The sequence below is a fragment of the Hyperolius riggenbachi genome, chromosome 4 (genome assembly GCF_040937935.1).
Source record: "Hyperolius riggenbachi isolate aHypRig1 chromosome 4, aHypRig1.pri, whole genome shotgun sequence".
Classification (NCBI taxonomy): domain Eukaryota; kingdom Metazoa; phylum Chordata; class Amphibia; order Anura; family Hyperoliidae; genus Hyperolius; species Hyperolius riggenbachi.
Window position 1 is genome coordinate 51,287,379 of NC_090649.1, and position 20,228 is coordinate 51,307,606.

The following is a 20,228-nucleotide window of genomic DNA, read 5'->3' on the forward strand; positions in this document are numbered from 1 at the left end:
CCTAACCAGTTACAGGTTGCCGTATAAGAGCAATAGCTCTAGCGTCCACCTAATAAGTTTGGCCCGCTCTGGCACCAGTAACTTAGTTCTTCTCTTCCCCACGGAAGCTAATCATGAAGCGCAGATGCGCCTCACTAGGTGATTGGCTGAAGGGGAAGATTAGGGGCGGCACCAGAAGGCGGAAGTCCGCCGAATGCCGCACCAGAGGGTATTTTTACCAAACAATTCTACCCCCGCCATACAGCCTCCGTAGAAGCGCTTAGACAGCGCGAAACGGCCGTCAGGCTACTCCTGCACCCAGCGCCCACCACCATCTCACAGCTACTAGCCCATTTTTACACGGTATGTGATTTTTTGTATCAACTTTATGCACCCTGTGATGACAGCAATATCTGGCTAATAAAGAACACAGCAACAGCAGTGCCGGCTTAGCTCTTCCTTTGTATATTTCTCTTTAAAAAACACCCGAATCGAGAGGAATATGGAGGCTGCCATATTTATTTCCTTTTAAACAATTCCAGTTGCCCGGCAGCCTTGCTGGTCTTTCTGGCTGCAGCAGTGTCTGTATCACACACCTGAAACAAGCTGATCTGCATGCTTGTTCAGGGTCTATGGCTAAAAGTATTCGAGACAAATGATCAGAAGGACAGCCAAGCAAATTGTATTGTCAAAGGCGGAGGCACCCCAATGAGGGTTTACCGTACTTTCAAATGGAGAATATAATCCCTGGTCCACAGCTGCTAGTAGGAACGGAAGATGTCCACAGCACTTTTGTACACTTTACAAAAATAACGCCATGACGGCTTTGCCAATGGAGCAGTGGGTGGGTTGGCGTTTTAGACTTGTAATGATTTAACAGCGAGATGGTAAGTTATTGCAGCCGACATCTACCAATCCTTGCAGCTATGAGATAGAGCTTTACATTAAACATTTTATAAACTATAACAGGCCTCTTTATGTGCGTAAAAATGTGAAAACAGTATTGTAGGTTGAGGTGGAATAAACACTTCAAACATTTGTAAAAGCTCAGATTATTCCATAGAGGGAAACAACCACGCAAAAAACAAGTAAAATGTGATAAAATACTAACAGACCTGGGCCGCCATGTCCACCAGTTTCAGAAATCGCAGATTTAATCCCTCATCTGTCTTCAGAAAATCAACCAAACTTCCTGAGAAGGCAATAAAGATTATTATCAACAGGAAATAGTTGGAATTGGTAGAGCAGAGTGGTCTCTACACACAGATAGGCACCCAGTATAACAAGTTCGAACTCTCTACTGAAGAAAAACATGAAGAGATACTGTAAATAATACACCACCATGATGGTGGCACCATCAGGTAATGCAGCTTAGGCCTGGCTCACACTGCAAGAGTTTTTTTTAAAGTGAATCAAAGACGAAGCACCCTCATGCAGAGGCGCCTCTAGAGACCAGCTGATAAGCTCATTGCCTAGAGCGCAGATTTATGGCAGGGCGCTTTGAGGGAAAAAAGGTTTATTTTTCCTGTCCTTAGAGACTAAAAACTTATGAGATAAAAAGTTCTAATGAAAGCCTCTACTGCTCAGCCTCAAATAAGGAATCTACAAACCTTTTGTCTACAATACTTTGTATGGCATTCCCTAATGTTAGTGTTATCTCAGAATCTAGAGTGTGTCTGTGTGACTCCTATCCTGCCCGCCCCTCCTTATGACTTGAAAAGAAGAGGAGAATGGTGTGTTTGTGTGCATTTCAGAACGGACTAGCCAGGAGGAAGGAGGGAGATTTTCCCCCAGGCTGCTGGTACAATATATAAGGCAATATATAAGGCAATGTGAAGCACTAGGCTGGTTGAGGGAAATAAATGTACAATTTGATGGCAAGCTGGTAAATGTACACAGCATGATGCAGAAGAGAGGCTTGCCTCCTACAGTGTCCTTAGAAAAAAACTATACAGTGGTATAGTGGCGGTAGATCGGCGGCTCGTAGTATTACACTGAACCACTACTGTAATACAATTATTTTCTGGTGAAAAGCTGCTGCATGGGGGGGGGGGGGGGGGGGGGGCGCCACAGGTTTCCTTGCCTTGAGTGACAAAATGGCCAGAGGCGCCCCTGCCCTCATGTATTTTACCATATAGATCAATAGGAACATTAGAGAAAACACCTACCATGCTTTCGGTTTCATTCTGCACTGCTCAGCTTGTTTCTTATCAGACCTGATAAAATCCCCGACTGAGCATTCAGTCTGGCTTTGCTATAATGACTCCGCTATAATGATTCCTGAGCAGAGCCAGCAGGGGGCAGTCTTGGACTTGAAAAGACATGAGAGAACACAGACTGAGCTATAAATATTCCTGAGCAAAGCCAGACTGAATGCTCAGTCTGGGATTTTATCAGGGCTGATTAGAAGCAAACTGTGCAGTGCACAATGAAACAGAAAGCAGGGTAGGTGTTTTCTCTAATGTTCCCACTGATCTATATGGTAAAATACATGAGGGTGCTTCGTCTCTGGTTCCCTTTAACAAGCAGGGTATGGATTCCAAACAGTAGCAGTGATAGTCTGACGCAATCTTAACCAGTTCCAAATCCCTGGTACGTATATACTGGTGGATGGGTGTTGACACCCCTCTTTTTTTCCTCTACGGAGAGCGACTTCTTAAACCTGAGCGAGGACAGGTCAAATCTCCTTGTCTGCGTTTGAAGTGGTTGCCCCTACCGGCAACCCAGACTTGTGAGTATAACTATTTTGCCTTACTTTGTGCCAATTATTAAAACGATAATACACTATTGGGGGCTCTCGATCTCCCTTTTTCTTTTCTTGTTACCTGGTACGTATATGTACGCCCCTGAAAACTTCACTTGCAGATCAGGGGAATATATATACGTACTTTCGCATTTTCACCACCACATGCCCATGACAGGTGAATGGACAAGTGAATGGAAGCATGTGTTCCCAAAGTCAATCAAAGTAACAACTGATCATTGGCATCAGCGAGATGCCTGCGGTCATTCACTAAGTGAAAGTAAAACACATACACAACACTTCCTGTGTAATGAATAAATAATTTATTTAAAAAATGAGATTATTTTCACCATAGCGCCTCTTTAAGCCCCCCTTCCCTGCTTGGCCTGGTCACTCACCCTTTGCCATGTACTCCGTCACAATGTAGATGGGTTCTTTGGTCACCACAGCAAAGAGCTGCACCAGCTTGTCGTGCCGAAGTGTTTTCATCAGGTTTGCCTCCTGCAGGAAGGCCACGCGAGACATGGTGCCCTCTTTCAATGTCTTGATGGCTACTGTCATATTGTTGTTGTAATATCCTGAGGGATTATAAATTAAAGTGGATCCGAGATAAACTTTTACTCTTTGCATAATTGTGTTCCTTTCATATAGTTTATAGGGCACTCCTTAAGCCAAATACATTTTTTGTTTTGTTTTAATACTCTATTTCCCTATAAACTAAACAAGCCTCGCCCACAGCTTTTTCACAGTGCCTTGGCACTGTAGCAAGGGCTTATGGGAGCTCAGTCTGGGCAGGAGGAGGAGGAGGAGGTTACTAGCCAGAGATTTCAGAGGCAGAGGGGAGGAGGAGAGGGGAGTGAATTTACACACAGGCAAGCCTATTGCATCTCCAGCCCTCAGGCCTGTGACAATGTGACAAACAGAACATGGCTGCCCTCATTGTATCACAGAAATAAATAATCATATACTGTTGAAGCTGTTTGCAACTAGATTTGCTGTGTAAACTATCTAAACTTTAGATAAGATATATAGACCAGTTACTTGTTATAGTTAGTTTTTCATCTCGGATCCGCTTTAAAGAGAAAAATCATTAGAAACTTCCCAAACGGGATACTATACCTTAGTACCAATATTTTACACAGCTGTACAGCGATCCATGCCTTGTGTCATGGCAGGAAAATCAGTTGCTTAGATTGCATATGACACTCAGAGGTGTCATTAGCAGGATGTCTGTCTAACCTGACCTGAACCCAGAACTTCCTCTCTGCTCTAAAAGATAAACAATAGCATAATAACCTTTAAAAAAAAACTTGTCATTGTTACAGCTGATACAAATCCTGCAATAAATCTGCAGTGTGTCTACTTCCTGCTTTCATGGAAGCCGACTTAGGTTAACATCCTGTGTTTACCAGTCAGCTGCTCTGCTGGGGCAGCCAGCTGACACATCTGAGAGATCAAATTACACTTGTGATTTGTCACAGATGAGGGGGAATTAGAGAAGCTAAACTCTCTAAATACATACAGGGTGCATTTCTCTATGTTTTCCTTCTGTCCAGTGCAAGAGTTCAGGTCCACTTTAAACAGCAAATGACACATATTGGTGTCAAGCAGGGCTCTAATACAAGGTATAAAGAAAGCAGTTTTTAAATTGGTCAGCAATAGCTTGATAACTCCTTTGGGCCTATAGGCAGGACTGGGGGAGTGGCCCCAACCTCAGAAGCAGTGGTGAACAGTGATTGGAAGTAGGGATGAGACGAAATTTTGCATATGCATAATTTTGCATTGTAATTTGCAATTACCATGAACTTACTTGCAATTATAATGCGTAATTTTTGGCAAACTCTTACTTAATTTTGCATTCATTCATACTTTTGCATTGTAATATTGCATTAACTCTTAATTACAGAAAATTGCTCATAATTACCGAAAATTGCCTATAATTACATGGAATTTTGCGTATTTGAGCAAATTTTTCATAATTACAAATGAGCTATTACGATCATAATCGTAATTAAGTTGCAATTTTTCTGTTACACATATACACTCGTACACTAACGTAATTTACGTGTCATTTTTAGCGTTCCGAATTAGCTATTGTGAGTGCAATCGTAACTATAAAAATTTAAAGAGATTAAGGACAAGTGAAATTTGCCAATTTTAGTCATCACTTATTAGTTCCAGTATAGAGGCGAAAAATGGACCGTTTTAACTGCCAATGGCGTCAATTCACCAGAGAGGATTTACTAAGAGAAAAAAGGTAGGTAGTTTATCTCATGAGGTATTTTAACACTCTAGAGTCAATTCACCAGTGTGAGAGGACAGAGAGAAAAGTGTTAGATAGCAGGGGATAATGGAGAGATATGCATGAGGAAAGTGTGAGAAAGCAGAGAGTTAGGTAATCGGTATTAATGATTTACATGGGATACTTTTCCTCTCTGTAAGCTTGAAAGTGAAGCATTGTGGGTAGGAGGCGGAGTTTTACCACTACCTGACCAGAGTATTCCCGCCTTTTACTGCCGGATCATATCATAAATCATATCACAAGTGAGTCTGAACTTCTTTACCACCTCTGTCTCAGTAAAATTATCAAGAACTGTTCTCTCACGAAAAATACGAGGGGCGATTAAACAGACCCTCCTCCTGCGCCTTAGTCTCCTCATAATAGAAGCAAGCTCTAAGGCCTAGTGCACACCAGAGCGGTTCTGCTGTGGTTTGCGATCCGCTTGCGGGTGCGGATCCACTAGGGTAATGTATTTCAATGGGCTGGTGCACACCAGAGCGGGAGGCGTTTTGCAGAAACGCATACTCCCGGGCTGCTGCAGATTTTGGATTGCGGAGGCGTTTCTGCCTCAATGTTAAGTATAGGAAAAACGCAAACCGCTCTGAAAAACGGCACTTCAGAGCGGTTTGCCAGGCGGTTTTTGTTACAGTAGCTGTTCAGTAACAGCTTTACTGTAACAATACATGAAATCTACTACACCAAAAACGCTTCACAAAACCGCAAAATGCTAGCTGAAACGCTACAGAAAAAGAAGAAAAAGCGTTTCAAAATCTGCTAGCGTGTTTTGGTGTGCACCAGGCCTAACAGAGTAAGCTTAAAAGGCTCCATCTTCCACAGCAGCAGCTGCTGTGTGAAAACCACGATATCTCCAGGTTCATTCAGGGGATAAAGAGATGAAAAAATAACGAATGGCCACACCTCTTTCTTCCCTGGTGAATTGTGATTTGGAGAAAAACTAACTACTAACTATCACTTATTTATCTCATACTTATCTCACATTTATCTCTTGCATTTCTCTCTGTCGATATTTTCCCCTATACTTCTGGAGAATTGCTATTTGGAGATATCACAGGAGGTAAATTACCTCCCAAGAGATAAATAGGTTGGTAACCTCTGGTGAATTGACGCCATTGGCGTCAATTCACCAGAGAGGATTTACTAAGAGAAAAAAGGTAGGTAGTTTATCTCATGAGGTATTTTAACACTCTGGAGTCAATTCACCAGTGTGAGAGGACAGAGAGAAAAATGTTAGATAGCAGGGGATAATGGAGAGATATGCATGAGGAAAGTGTGAGAAAGCAGAGAGTTAGGTAATCGGTATTAATGATTTACATGGGATACTTTTCCTCTCTGTAAGCTTGAAAGTGAAGCATTGTGGGTAGGAGGCGGAGTTTTACCACTACCTGACCAGAGTATTCCCGCCTTTTACTGCCGGATCATATCATAAATCATATCACGAGTGAGTCTGAACTACTTCACCACCTCTGTCTCAGTAAAATTATCAAGAACTGTTCTCTCACGAAAAATACGAGGAGCGATTAAACAGACCCTCCTCCTGCGCCTTCGTCTCCTCATAATAGAAGCAAGCTCTAATGCCTAGTGCACACCAGAGCAGTTCGGCTGCGTTTTGCGATCCGCTTGCGGCTGCGGATACGCTTGGGTAATGTATTTCAATGGGCTGGTGCACACCAGAGCGGGAGGCGTTTTGCAGAAACGCTTACTCCCGGGCTGCTGCAGATTTTGGATTGCGGAGGTGTTTCTGCCTCAATGTTAAGTATAGGAAAAACGCAAACCACTCTGAAAAACAGCACTTCAGAGCGGTTTGCCAGGCGTTTTTTGTTACAGTAGCTGTTCAGTAACAGCTTTACTGTAACAATACATAAAATCTACTACACCAAAACCGCTTCACAAAACCGCAAAATGCTAGCTGAAACGCTACAGAAAAAGAAGAAAAAGCGTTTCAAAATCTGCTAGCATTTTGCGGATCTGCTAGCGGTTTTTGGTGTGCACCAGGCCTAACAGAGTAAGCTCAAAAGGCTCCATCTTCCACAGCAGCAGTTGCTGTGTGAAAACCACGATATCTCCAGGTTCATTCAGGGGATAAAGAGATGAAAAAATAACGAATGGCCACACCCCCTTTCTTCCCTGGTGAATTGTGATTTGGAGAAAAACTAACTACTAACTATCACTTATTTATCTCATACTTATCTCACATTTATCTCTTGCATTTCTCTCTGTCGATATTTTCCCCTATACTTCTGGAGAATTGCTATTTGGAGATATCACAGGAGGTAAATTACCTCCCAAGAGATAAATAGGTTGGTAACCTCTGGTGAATTGACGCCATTGTGTACCAGGCCTGAGAGATCTGAAGCAGTTGTCACAAATAGATCTGTAGCCATACTTTATAAAATTATGCTTTACCTGTTTATGGTGTGATACACGCATCTTCCACTTCCTGTTCAGTTGCGGGACTAAAGCTTTGTGGTGATTGGCTGGTTCCACGGCACATACAACTGAAGAGGAAGTGGAGGATGTGTGTATTACACCGGAAACAGGTAAAGTATAACTACACTGCTGCGCACTGCATTTAGTATGTACAGACCGCCTCCTTCCTGTTAGTTCCTGTCCTACTTAGAACTCACCCATCCACACTTCTCCAAACTGGCCAGCTCCAAGCTTCTTCACCAACCTCAGGGACTCCCGGGGGATCTCCCAGACATCCGTCTCCCACTTCGTCTTCATGACTGCAGGGCAGGGCTTCACCAGCTTATGGCACAAACCGTCAGATATGACTGAGAGAGATGACAGAAGAGAAGGATTATGGACCATGGAAAGATGACTAGAAGTTCTCATGAGACAAAGGGCTTCATACACAAAGGTGCGGTATTATTGCCGTGCACAAACGCAACACAAGTTTCACTATTAGCATGAGCGAAGCTAAGGTAACGAGCATTACTAACTGTAAATCTCATTAGTAACACTCGTTACTGAAGCATTCCTCACTCTATTGGAGTACCACGGGTAGCGCTAATATCGCACTGTAACTCGGGGTACACGTTGCTGGAGGTAACATTAATATTGTCATGCTCTGTCGGTGCACAGCAATATTACTGGGTTTTTGTGCATAAGGCCCAAAGTCTCTGGTTTAATTAGCTGTCCATACAGCGTACAAACTGGATTGTCCAATCTAGCCACTCCTACATAGTATGAAAATATATCCAAGCAATAAGTTCAACATTATTTTCAGTCTTGTACTACATAGATATGCAAGGCCAGATTTATACGTTTTACACTCCTAGGCCAACTTTCTTGTTGGTCCTCTCTTCCCTTAGCAGCAGCATGCCCCTGATAAAGTCTTCCCAGTCCTAGCTACATGCCTTTGTCGCACCGTTGTCGTTCATTAAATTTTCGCACCTTTGGGACTCCTCGGCATTCTTCAGATGCACTCACATCCCCAATTGCTTCCAATAACAGGTGCTTCCAAAGTGCCCATGCAGGAGCCAGAGTCACATGTGTGCAGTACGGATGCGCTTGTCTTTGTTGGGGACACGAGTACCTCTGAAGGCTGCCCGAGTAGAGATGAAGAGGTATTCATCCAAGCTGGTCAAAGAACTTCACCGGGGCCTGGTGGTGGAAGGAGGAGATGGAGAGAGGACCAGGAAGCCTCTATGGAACCCAGAACCTTCCCTACACATAGGTGAGTATCTAAGTGTATTTTTCAGCTCACTTCAGTATTTCTTTAAAGTGTACCTGAGATGGGGGTGGGTGGGGAGGAAATTCTTACATACCTAGGGCTTCCTAAACGCCCTCTTTAGAATTTTGGCTCCTCCTCAGGCCATCTCGATTGTCCTGTAGGGACATGTGTTCAATGCCATCACGCTCCCGTCACCGGGAATGTTCTGCACCTGCACAGACGCTGACGGAAGCGCAATGGGGGCGTGCACAGGGCCAGGCCACGCATGTGCAGTACGCCTAAACTGGAGAAATTTCAGAGGACTCTAGCAGAGGATCAAGGCGGCCCTGGAGGATGGCAAGAGAGTCAAAGGTCTGAAGGGGGCTGGAGGAAGCTCCAGATATGTATGAATCCCCCCCCCCCCCCCCATCCCGTTTCAGGTTTCCTTTAAGGAAGAAAATAACTGCAAATGCTCATAAAATAAGACAATAAATACGACTTACCAGTATAATGTTTCACTAGTTCTTGTAGGGAGGAGAATGTGAGCGTCGGAGAGATGTAGTATCCCCCTTTATCCAGCATTCTGATCTTATAATGTTTGACTACATCTCCTCGGGCCGGGTCATTGTCCCGCACGGACAGGGAATAGGTGCCTGAAGTACAGACGATAATATTAATATAACTACACATATTACATGCTTGCATTGCCAATATCAGGAAAACCCCCAAATGCACAATAAAGAGAACCCGTACTACAGCAGAGTGGCGGCATGGCCGTTTGCTATGCAAAATTCTCAGCTTGACCCACTTTCCAAACTCTCAGTTTTAATTTGTCACTGTAGTAGGAAAGAGTACAATTTTATTTAGCAAACTGCCAATTTGCAAGACTTGTGCACTCATTGTTGAAGTTGTTTTTCTTTCAGATCAGTGGCAGAACCATGTCAGGGCTAAGAAGCCCAGAGGGCAAAAGGCCTTGCTTGCCGAAAGGGGGCATGATTGGGTTGGCCCAGAGGTAACCAGACCAGGAACCATAGGGCCCTCAGGAGTTAAAGAGAGTCTGAAGCGAGAATAAATCTCGCTTCAGACCTCATAGTTAGCAGGGGCATGTGTGCCCCTGCTAAAACGCCGCTATCCCGCGTCTTAACGGGGGTCCCTTCACCCCCAAATCCCCTCGGTGCGGTGGGGGAGCGCTTCCTGGTTGGGGCAGGGCCAACCGCCGCAGCCCTGCCCCACGCGCGTCTGTCAGATGCGTATCTCCGCCTCTCCCCCGCCCCTCTCAGTCTTCCTTCACTGAGAGGGGCAGGGAAGAGGCGGCGATGCGCGTCTGATAGACGCGACTGGAGGCAGGGCTGCAGCTGTTAGCCCTGCCTCCAGGAAGAAGAAGATTTACGACCAACTTGCGACCAAGTCTTGCGGGGGTGGGTTTGGGGGTGAAGGGACCCCCGTTTAGCGGCGCTATAGCGGCGGTTTAGCAGGGGCACACATGCCCCTGCTAACTATGAGCTCTGAAGCGAGATTTATTCTCGCTTCAAAGTCTCTTTAAATGAAGGTGTTGTGTTCTGGTAAGGTTTTCTCATTGGGCCTTGCCCCAGGCAAGGGTGGGAGCACTGGATGTTAAATTCCAGACGGTCTTGCGCTTCCTGTTCATGCAGAAGACAACTCCTAAGGAAATCCATAAGCATACTGTATAATGCAAACATTGAGTGACAAAGTAACATCCTACTCAGCTCTGTAGAACGTTCAATGTGGGGGGCCTTCAACAGTGTCAACTTCTGAAATTGTTGATCATGTGCACCGGGCCGGATTTGTACTCTTTACCGCCCAAGGCCGCTGTCACCAGCTGCCCCCCTTCAGTTTAGGTAGCGAGATGACCCCTCCCCCCTTCCCTCGGTATAAGTAGCCAGATGACCCCTCCCCCCCTTCCCTATAGTATAGGTAGCCTGATGACCCTTACCACAGTATAGGCAGCCAGATGACCCCTCCCTCTTTCCCTCCAGTATAAGTAGCCAGATGACCCCTCCCCATTTTCCCTCCAGTATAGGTCGCCAGATGACCCCTCCCCTTTTCCCTCCAGGATAGGTAGCCAGATGACCCCTCCCCTTTTCCCTCCAGTAGAGGTAGCCAGATGACTCCCTTCACCCCTACTTTTCCCTCCTTTTTTCAGTATAGGTAGCCAGCTCATCTTCACACCGCAGCAGCCATCAGCGTCACTCATTTCTCCACTTGTCTCCAATGCAGAAGCTTCCTCTTCTTTTCCGTCTCCAATGCTGTCCAAGTCCATAGCCGCCGGCCACAATGCAAACGTGCACAGAGAGCAATATGGCTGCGGCACAGGCAGCTAGCAGCAGAGTACCGCGTTCAGACGCTTGCCTGAACTCCCTACATTGCAGCATTTGCAAGTTCACAAATGTTGCATCAGTTTTGCCTGCTGTTTTGGTGCCCTTGCTTCTGTGGTGCCCTAGGCCATGGCCTAGGTGGCCTTGGCTTAAATCCATCCCTGCATGTGCATGATTTTTGTAGACTAGTCAAAAAATTGAGTGTACTCAATTTGATTTTCCGGCATTGTGAGAAAAATAGTAATAGTCATACCCTGATCAGTATCATTGGGAGCTCCAAGTATTCAGAGCCCATGCCCCAAATCATTTCCATGGTGGGCCATATCTCCAGAGGACTACACACTTTGCTTAATTATGCTATTTGGGGAAACATACTACAGAGTGGCACAATGGCATAGTGAAGAGCACTCTAGACTCTCAGGCTTGAAACTCGTCCACAGAAATTGGCATTAGACTATAGAAGGGATTAGACTTTTAGCTCCTCTGAGGGAAGTTAGTGACTATGTTCTTAGTAAATTGATGTGAGTGCTCTATAACAAAAATAATATTTATTATTCTAACAAGCTGAGAAGAGGGTGGAGCAATTTGAATGTGGTATCCTCCAGGATGTGGGTGTGGCCAGGAGTTATCAGAGTAGGAGTGAAGTCTGGGGCTTACCTCTCTAAACATATAGGCAGACAAGCATGTGGACCTGTGGTTTCCTGTCTATTCTCCCCATTAAGCTCTGCATGACTTTCACATCCTGCAGCTCTGCCGTGATTATAGACACAGTTACAGTTACATATAGTGATTATAGAGTTTGTTCAGCTGCTGGTATTTGCTGTGTACGTGGGCCTTACTGTAAATCAGAGAGGGTTTCTCTACTAGAGCTGTAGGCGTGCTATATTTGGGATTTTGTACCGTAAGGACTAGTAGGACTAAAATAAGCAGTCTTAGACTCTTTACTGTAAAAGTGTCAGCAGATGAGGTCAGTATGAAAATTGGAGGGGGGGCAGTCAGGTCAGAGGCTGCAATCAAGAAAGGCAACTCAGAAAAAAACATCTCACACAAGAATGTTACAGCACAAGTAGCACAACAGCACATTGCTCACAGAGAAAATGCACAGCGCCATCTTCTGGCCATTTAGTATACACACAGTCTAAGCATGAAAGTTGTTGCATTTATATATTCTGCATAGCCACAGAAACAATTATAATTTTATGCACAGAGAAGCCTGATTTTCTCATTTTCACCTCTTTGACTAAAAAGCTAAAAATATGGATATTTTCTTTGGTAAATATTTAAAGAATTGTGGTCACACTTCAATCCCTACCATAGTCATAGTCTAATGTCCTAACATAATATTATTATCATTATTAATTTATATAGCACTGTCATCTTCTGCAGCACTTTACAGAGTACATAGTCATGTCACTGACTGTCCTCAGAGGAGCTCACAATCTAATCCCTACCATAGTCTAAAGTCCTAACATATTATTATTATTATTATTGTATATAGCACCGACATGTTCTGCAGCTTTTGACAGAGTGCATAGTCATGTCACTGATTGTACTCAGAGGAGCTCACACTTATCCCTACCACAGTCACTCATAGTCTAATGTCCTACCATATTATTATTATGTCTTTATAAAGCACTGACATCTTCTGCAGCACTTTACAGAGTACATAGTCATGTCACTGACTGTCCTCAGAGGAGGTGTTACTGTCCTGAGAGGAGCTCGCAATCTAATCCTTACTATAGTTATAGTCTAATGTCCTACCATATTATTATTATTATGTATTTATAAAGAACTGAAATCTTCTGCAGCATTTTACAGAGTACATAGTCATGTCACTGACTGTCCTCAGAGGAGCTGTTACTGTCCTGAGAGGAGCTCGCAATCTAATCCTTACCATAGTTATATTCTAATGTCCTACCATACTATTATTATGTATTTATACAGCACTGACATCTTCTGCAGCACTTTACAGAGTACATAGTCATGTCACTGACGGTCCTCAGAGGAGCTCACAATCTAATCACCACCATAGTCATAGTCTAATGTTCTTCCATATTATTATTATTATGTATAAACCTCCTTGGCGGTAATCCCGAGCTAAGGTCAGGGTGGAAAACCGCAGCTAAGTGCGGTAATCCCGACCTCTACTCGGGGTAGCCGCCGGAGGCTGAATGCAGAGCAATTCGCGCAGTGGGCGTTTATACATACCTCCCGGGGGATCCCGACGTTGGCTGGCAATCTTCTTCCACTCCTCCGGGGCTCTGCTTCCTCCTGGTGAGATCGTCGACTGTCGTCATGACGACAGCCGGCAATTTCACTCTGGAGCCAGGGAGGTGAGTGATTTAAAAACGTCTGCAGATCTCACTGGCAGCATGTTTTTTTCCAGGTTTTAGGGTCTGAAAGGGTGCAAAAAAATTGCATCGCTTTTAGACCCTAAAATCCAGAAAGAATCATAACGCCAAAGGGGTTAAAGAATCAATACAGCGGATTAAAAGATCAAAGAAAATAGGTTTTCTCCTGACATTGGAGGATTTCCTCCTGACACTCCTGTAATTTGCATGTCTTTCTCCTGTGTGTAGCTCTGTGTAGATTAGTTTGTCCTGCAGTTGTTACTATAGAGGAAATGCGCTGGGGTCACACACTGTACCTGGGTTGGTTTCACTCTCCCGAATCAGGAAGGTCCCGATAACGTTTTCTGGAGCCAACAATAATCTTTCAGCGTCTCTCCGGGTGATGTTATTAAAATAGAATCTGAAGACAGAATATTTATATATTACTGGTCAGTTTTCAGTATATCTCAGCAATAGACGGAACAGCGGGGAGGGGGTATGAAAAAGACTTTATGGGGAAACAGTAGACATAGCCAATGAGATGCTAATAGTTAAGGCTTGCATGCAAATTTGATGCAGCTAGGAGCTAGACCAATCACATCCACTTCCTGCTGATTTTGATTGGCACAATTCCAAGATGCATACAACCTGCATGAATCAGTTAATGAAAAAGATACAGTATATCTACGTCCCTGCAGACTTCATCTTAGCTCTAGGGGCGTAGATATACGTATCTTGCCGTGATCGCCGCTGTGCGCACTCCTGCTTGCTCGTGCTCCCGCATGCTTTCTTGCCACTGCCCATTAGTAGGGAGAACAGTGAATGGGAACGCAATGAGATGCCGCGGTCATTGTAACAAATGAAGTAACACATGCATGCGTTAGTTCCTGTTAGCGTACTAACAGTATGCATTGCACAGGAAGATTATGCGTGAGGACATCTTGAGGCCAAATAGTAAAATTACACCTGCATACTTTGTTTTTTTAACCCCTTACCTCCCCCACTTTCCCATAGTCACACAAAAAAATCTGCATATTAAAAAAAAATAAAAAATAGTTACCTTATGGACTGAACTTTTTTTTAATATGTAAAGTGCTGCCCATAATTATTCATACCCCTGGCAATTTTTGACTTAAAGTAACTTTTATTCAACCAGCACGTTATTTTTTGACAGGAAATGACATAGGTGTCTCCCAAAATATAATTAGAAGATGTACAAGAGGCATTATTGTGGGGAAAAAAATCTCAGCTTTTATTTACACTTGAGCAAAAAGTGTCCAGTCCAAAATTATTCATACCCTTCACAAACTGTCACAGTCTGCGGGAAAATCCAAAGTTCTATACCATTCCAAATTGTCCAAGCTGTTCTAAAACATCCTAATTACTCTGATTAATTGGGAACAGCTGTTTTAATCAACTCGACTGGTTAAAAACAGCAGCTCTCTGCAGTTGGTTTGTGGACACTCATGGCTAAGACAAATTAGCTCAGTGAGGACCTGTGGCTGCTCATTGTGGCTGCTCACAAGTCAGGAAAGGGCTACAAAGCCCTTTCTAAATGATTTCAAGTTCCAGTGGCTACAGTGCAAAGTATTATTAAAAAATACAAGATGTTTCGCGCTGTGGAAAATCTCAGAGGAAGTGGTCGGAAGCCAAAAGTGACACCTGTACTGGCCTGGAGTATAGTGAGAGAGGTGAAAAAGAATCTGAGGATCACCTCCAAGGCCATCCTAGTAACTCTGGGTTCTGTTGGTGGCAATGTCTCAAGGCTGACAATCCAACGGATACTGCATCTGTATCTGCATCTGTGGAGGATGCAGACCAAGGAGGATGCCACTTATCCAGATAAGGCACACAAAAGCCTTTGCAAATGCTCATCTGGACAAAGATGAAGACTTCTGGTCTTTGTGTTAGGGCTGGTTCACACGGGCGTCTGCTGAGCTTTTGCTTGGCATTGCGTTCAAACGCCAGCGTTTAAACGCCAGCGTTTAAAAGCTAGCTTTTAAAGGCTTTTGAAAAGCGTTCAAGGCTAGCAGTTCTGGTCTCTGCTATTGTTTCCTCGCGTTTACCGCCTCTGAAAGCAGCATGTTGCTTTTGAGACTAGACGCAACGCTGGGATCTACTGCCAGGCTTTCATGAAAGCCTGCAAAAGCCAGCTCTAAACGCTCCCATTCACTTGCATGGGATGGCAGTAGATCCCAAAAAATGCTGCGCCTGAAACGCTGCGTTAAACGCCACAAAAACGCCCGTCTGAACCAGCCCTTATGGTCAGATGAAACAAAAATTGAATTGTTTGGTCACAGTGATGTTTCCTTCATTTGGCATAAAAAAGGAGAATCCTTCAACCCAAAGAACACCATCCCCACTGTCAAACATGACGGCGGGAACCTAATGCTTTGGTGTTTTTTTTCAGCCAATGGACCAGGGAACCGAATCACAGTAAACAGCACCATGAAAAAAACCAATAAAGGCTTTTCTATTGATTATTGAGAAGGTTATGAATAATTTTGGACTGGACACTTTTTGCTGAAATGTAAATAAAAGCGGATAATTTTTTACCCACAATAATGCCCCTTGTACAATGCCTCTTGTTATCTTTTGGGAGACATCTATGTCATTTACCGTCAAAAAAATACTTGCTGGTTGAATAAAAGTAACTTTAAGGGCTCGTTTCCACTAGTGCGGCGTGCGTCTCGTAGATGCACGCCGGCACTGAGCGGGTGGGCGGGATCGCAGGCGAATCCCATGAGCCGTGCCATGCACGGCTATGGGAATCGCAGCCTCCGCCGTGAATTCTGTAGGGGGTTCCGGCCAAATCGCTACTGCAAGCGATTCGGCCGGCGGCGCCGTTATCCCCTATGGCAGAGTTTCCCCGCACGATTTGCCTGCGGGGAAACTCTGCGGATTCACGGCCGTTTCTGCGACAGTGGAAATGGGCCTTTAGTCAACATTTGCCAGGGGTATGAATAATTATGGGCAGCACTGTATGTTGTGAGGGTATATTAATGTTATTTTTGCAAGTAAGGGCTTAGTGACAGACATGAATAAATGCACCTTTATTTTCATACTAGGGAAATATTTTAAATGTTTCAATAATCTGGACAAATGGGCAAACAAAATGTGTGGGTTTTATGCACAGTAGATCATTTTATTTTACAACTATAATGGTCGAACCTGAGAAATAATATTTTTTTTTCATTTTTTTTCTTATTATTCCCGTTAAAATGCATTTAGTATGAAAGAATTCTTAGCAAAATGTACCACCCAAAGAAAGCCTAATTGGTGGCAAAAAAGCAAGATATGGATCATTTTATTGTGATAAGTAGTGATAAAGTTATTGGTGAATTAAAGGTAGGAGCGCTGAAAGGTGAAAATTGCTCTGTTCCATAAGGGGAAAAACCCCTCAGTAGTGAAGTGTTTAAATTAACATGCAAGCCAGACTTATTTGCATTTCAATGACCATATATAGTGATCAACAAATAACTTGCATGCAAGATTAATGAAAAAAAGCATGCAGCTTGAAACTGGGCAACTTAACTTCCTGTTGTTTTTGACTGCCCAGATTCCAAGCTGCATACAATCTGCATGATATTTGCAGGTGAGCCAAAATGATTTGCTTCACATTGATCACCTCTAATATTGACAATTTCACTGCACAAGAAACGTGCTGACACTGCGGAAATCCTCCACAAGCGTGTGTTTTAACAGAACCCAGCTGTGGTGCAATGCACCTGTAGAGGGAAATTCCCACCGGCAGATGGAGCTGTGGAGTGCAAAGGAACACAGCCTCTGCACTGCCACAGATGTCAGATGGGAATTGTACGAGTTGAAGCAATGCAGGGCAAGATAGCCCTTAGAGAGAGAGATCACAGAGACAGAATGTATGTGTGTCCACCAATCTAGTCGCCACCCAGCGACGGTGAACACACAACAGCGGAAACGAAGTGGGATCGCAATCGCAAGAGTGGCGATTGCCAATAGTGACACAAGACCGATCAGACAGAGCACAAGTGTAGCAAGAAAGACATAGCAAATAACAATGATCAGAACGTCAAAGAAAATAACAAACGCTAGCTATACGCGAACTCCGAACTCATTCGCAACAGCGAACTCGTTAAAGACACGATCACCGCGCGTTAGGCGCCCAGTGATAAGCGTGCCACCCTAACTAACCAATGTAACACAAACACGAAATAGAGAACGCGAACGCTTGCTAAACGGTTACCTCACCGAGCCTACAGCAAGCGTTCGTACCAGACAAGACAGAGAGAAGGAGTAGCCAGCAGCAACCGCAGCTCTGGCCTACACTCCCAGACAGAGCACAGAAGGAACCACCGCCACTACCGCTAGAGCGGATGCGATCCAGACAGACAAACAGATGAATCAACCAGTAGCAACCGCTGCTCTGGCTTGCACCCCTAAGACGGAGTACAGACAGAACGACTTCCTGTCGACTGCCGCTGGCGACAAGACAATCGCAACAGATAGACAGTACAAGGCAAAACAGATAATACAACCTGACTACGCTAGAAGGAATGCCTAGTGCACACCCAATGAAATACTCTAAGATAATCTTAGCAAACAATAGCAAAGGCTGATACTCCAGGTGAGTTAGCAGGAACAAACCATCATGACCAGTAGGGAATTCTGGGAAGAAATGGTTTTTATACTGCAAGCCATCAGAGGAAGCAGCTAAGCAATTTGCATGACATGTGGATGCAAATTCCTCCCCAGAACAGCAACTCTGCAGCTTGCAGAGTGGAGACAGGTCTCTTTTCCAGGGACCTGCCGCACTCAGATTTACAAAATGGTCAAACAGCTGTCTGCCTGTGCAGACAGCAGAGCAGATCATTACATTCACTAAGTTGAGAAAAATATTTCATTTTGGCACCAAATCCTCTCCATCTGCCTTTAAAGCGGACCTGAACTCAGAACTTCCTCGCTGCTCTAAAAGATAAGCAACAGCATAATAACCTTTACTTAAAAACTATTTCTTTGTTACAACTTACAGAACTCCTGCAATAAATCTGCAGTGTGTCTACTTCCTGCTTTCATGGAAGCAGACAAAGGGTTAACATCTTGTGTTTACATATTAGCTGTGTCTGCCGAGGACTGCCGAATGTCTGTTCTAACACAGCTGAGAGATCAAATGACACTTGTGATTACTTGAGGCTGGGTTCACATATGACATAGCGTGAAAAAGTAGCGTATTAGGATGGTGCGTTTTTACTGCGTTTTTGGTGCGTTTTGCATTTGCGTTTTTTACGCAGATGCATTTTTCACGCGTTTTATGCGTTTGCGGTTTTCTAATTTAAAACGCATATGCGTTTTGTATGCTTTTTTTATTTAAATGTATTCAAATCACTAGGAAGACAACAGGAAGTGGAAACATCAGAGATCTTTATTTTTTTTTATCAAAAACGCATTAGAAAAAATGCTATGCATAGACTTTCATTATGTGGGTTTTGGAAGCCATCCTGCATATTATGCAACACTACCAGTGTTTGCGAAATGCATATTGTAAAAATGCAGTGCAACGCAGCTTCTTCTGCGTCCCATAGACTAACATTGCTGCATAGAATGCAGCGTTATACGCTACGCTAGCGTTTCTGCTATGTGTGCACCCAGCCTCAAGCTGAGGGGGAATTAGACAGGCTGTTCTCTCTAAAAACACAAAGGGTGCATTCTCTCTGATTTCCTTCTGTCCTGTGCAAGAACTCACGTCGACTTTAGGCCTCTTTCCCACCAGGACGTTGCGTTTTAGGGGACGTTATAAGTCGCATAATGTGCCCCTAATGCAACGCCTGGTGGTGTTGGTGGAGGACGCTACCTAGAGCTGCGTTATGCAGCTCTTGGTGTGCCTATTTTGTGCTATAGACTGCGGAGACCACGTGATCCGCATCATGTGGTCCCGCCAGCCAGACGCCGCACAGAGCGGTGCTCCAGGACGTAAACACTGCACGTCACACCGTGCAGTGAATATTAATTAGCCATGTAGGTGGCCGAGGAGGTGGATGGGAGACCTCCTCCTCCAACATTACTGAGCATGTGCAAACAGTCTAACGCTGCTTAGCCGCGTATAACGCACAGCATGCAGCACTTTCCCAGAACGTGCAGCGTTACAATGTAACGCAATGTGGGCACTGTGAACAGCCCATTGATTTTTCATTACTGTGCGATGGGCTGCGTAACAGGCTGCTCTAACGTGCGCCTGTAACGTCCCACTGTGAAAGCAGGCTAAAAGGACAACTGAAGCGAGAGGGCTATGGAGACTGCTATATTTATTTACTTTTAAACAATGCAAATTATCTAGCATTCTGCTGATCCTCTGCCTCTAATACTTTTAACCATAGCCCCTGAACAAGCATGCAGCAGATCAGGTGTTTCTGACATTATTGTCGGATCTGACAAGATTAGCTGCATGCTTGTTTCTGGTGTAATTCAACAATTGCCCGAGAATTGCATGGTCAACCGAAAAACCCAAGTACAAGGCTAGCAGCTACCATCTGTGCACCTGCACTCACTCACTCTGACCACTAGATGTCATTGTTTGTAAATGGGAGATGAGATGTTTTTTGCGCTAAATGAGCAGCCTATTTTAATAAAAACGACCCCTGGTGGTTGGAGAGACTAAAAGGAAAGGGATGTAGTGGGAGTGGCCAGAGGGACTGGAAGTGACTAGGTAATGTAGGAGGGGATGTGTGTGCACAGATAGCTTGGGCTGCAGCACCAGCACCTAAATATGCATGTTTTCTTGTAGCCGCTGTGGGGGAGGTATGTGAATATGGAAGAGAAACCATACATTACAACTCAATAAATGAGAAGTGAGACTTACTGATGATGCATTTAATCTTTGTGATGACGTTAAAATAAACCTGCACCTTCT

General features: G+C 44.2%; 1 protein-coding gene across 1 annotated transcript in view; it reads right to left on the minus strand.

Annotated features, from left to right (window-relative positions):
* Nucleotides 1-1,085: 1,085 nt before the first annotated feature.
* BLK (BLK proto-oncogene, Src family tyrosine kinase) overlaps nt 1,086-20,228 on the minus strand; it is a 58,712-nt gene continuing 39,569 nt past the window's right edge. The window contains exons 5-9 of the mRNA XM_068233226.1: nt 13,663-13,766; nt 9,183-9,332; nt 7,649-7,798; nt 3,121-3,300; nt 1,086-1,171 (exon numbers count right to left, since the gene is read on the minus strand). Coding sequence (XP_068089327.1) covers nt 1,086-1,171; nt 3,121-3,300; nt 7,649-7,798; nt 9,183-9,332; nt 13,663-13,766 — 670 coding nt within the window. The remainder of the gene's footprint in view (nt 1,172-3,120; nt 3,301-7,648; nt 7,799-9,182; nt 9,333-13,662; nt 13,767-20,228) is intronic.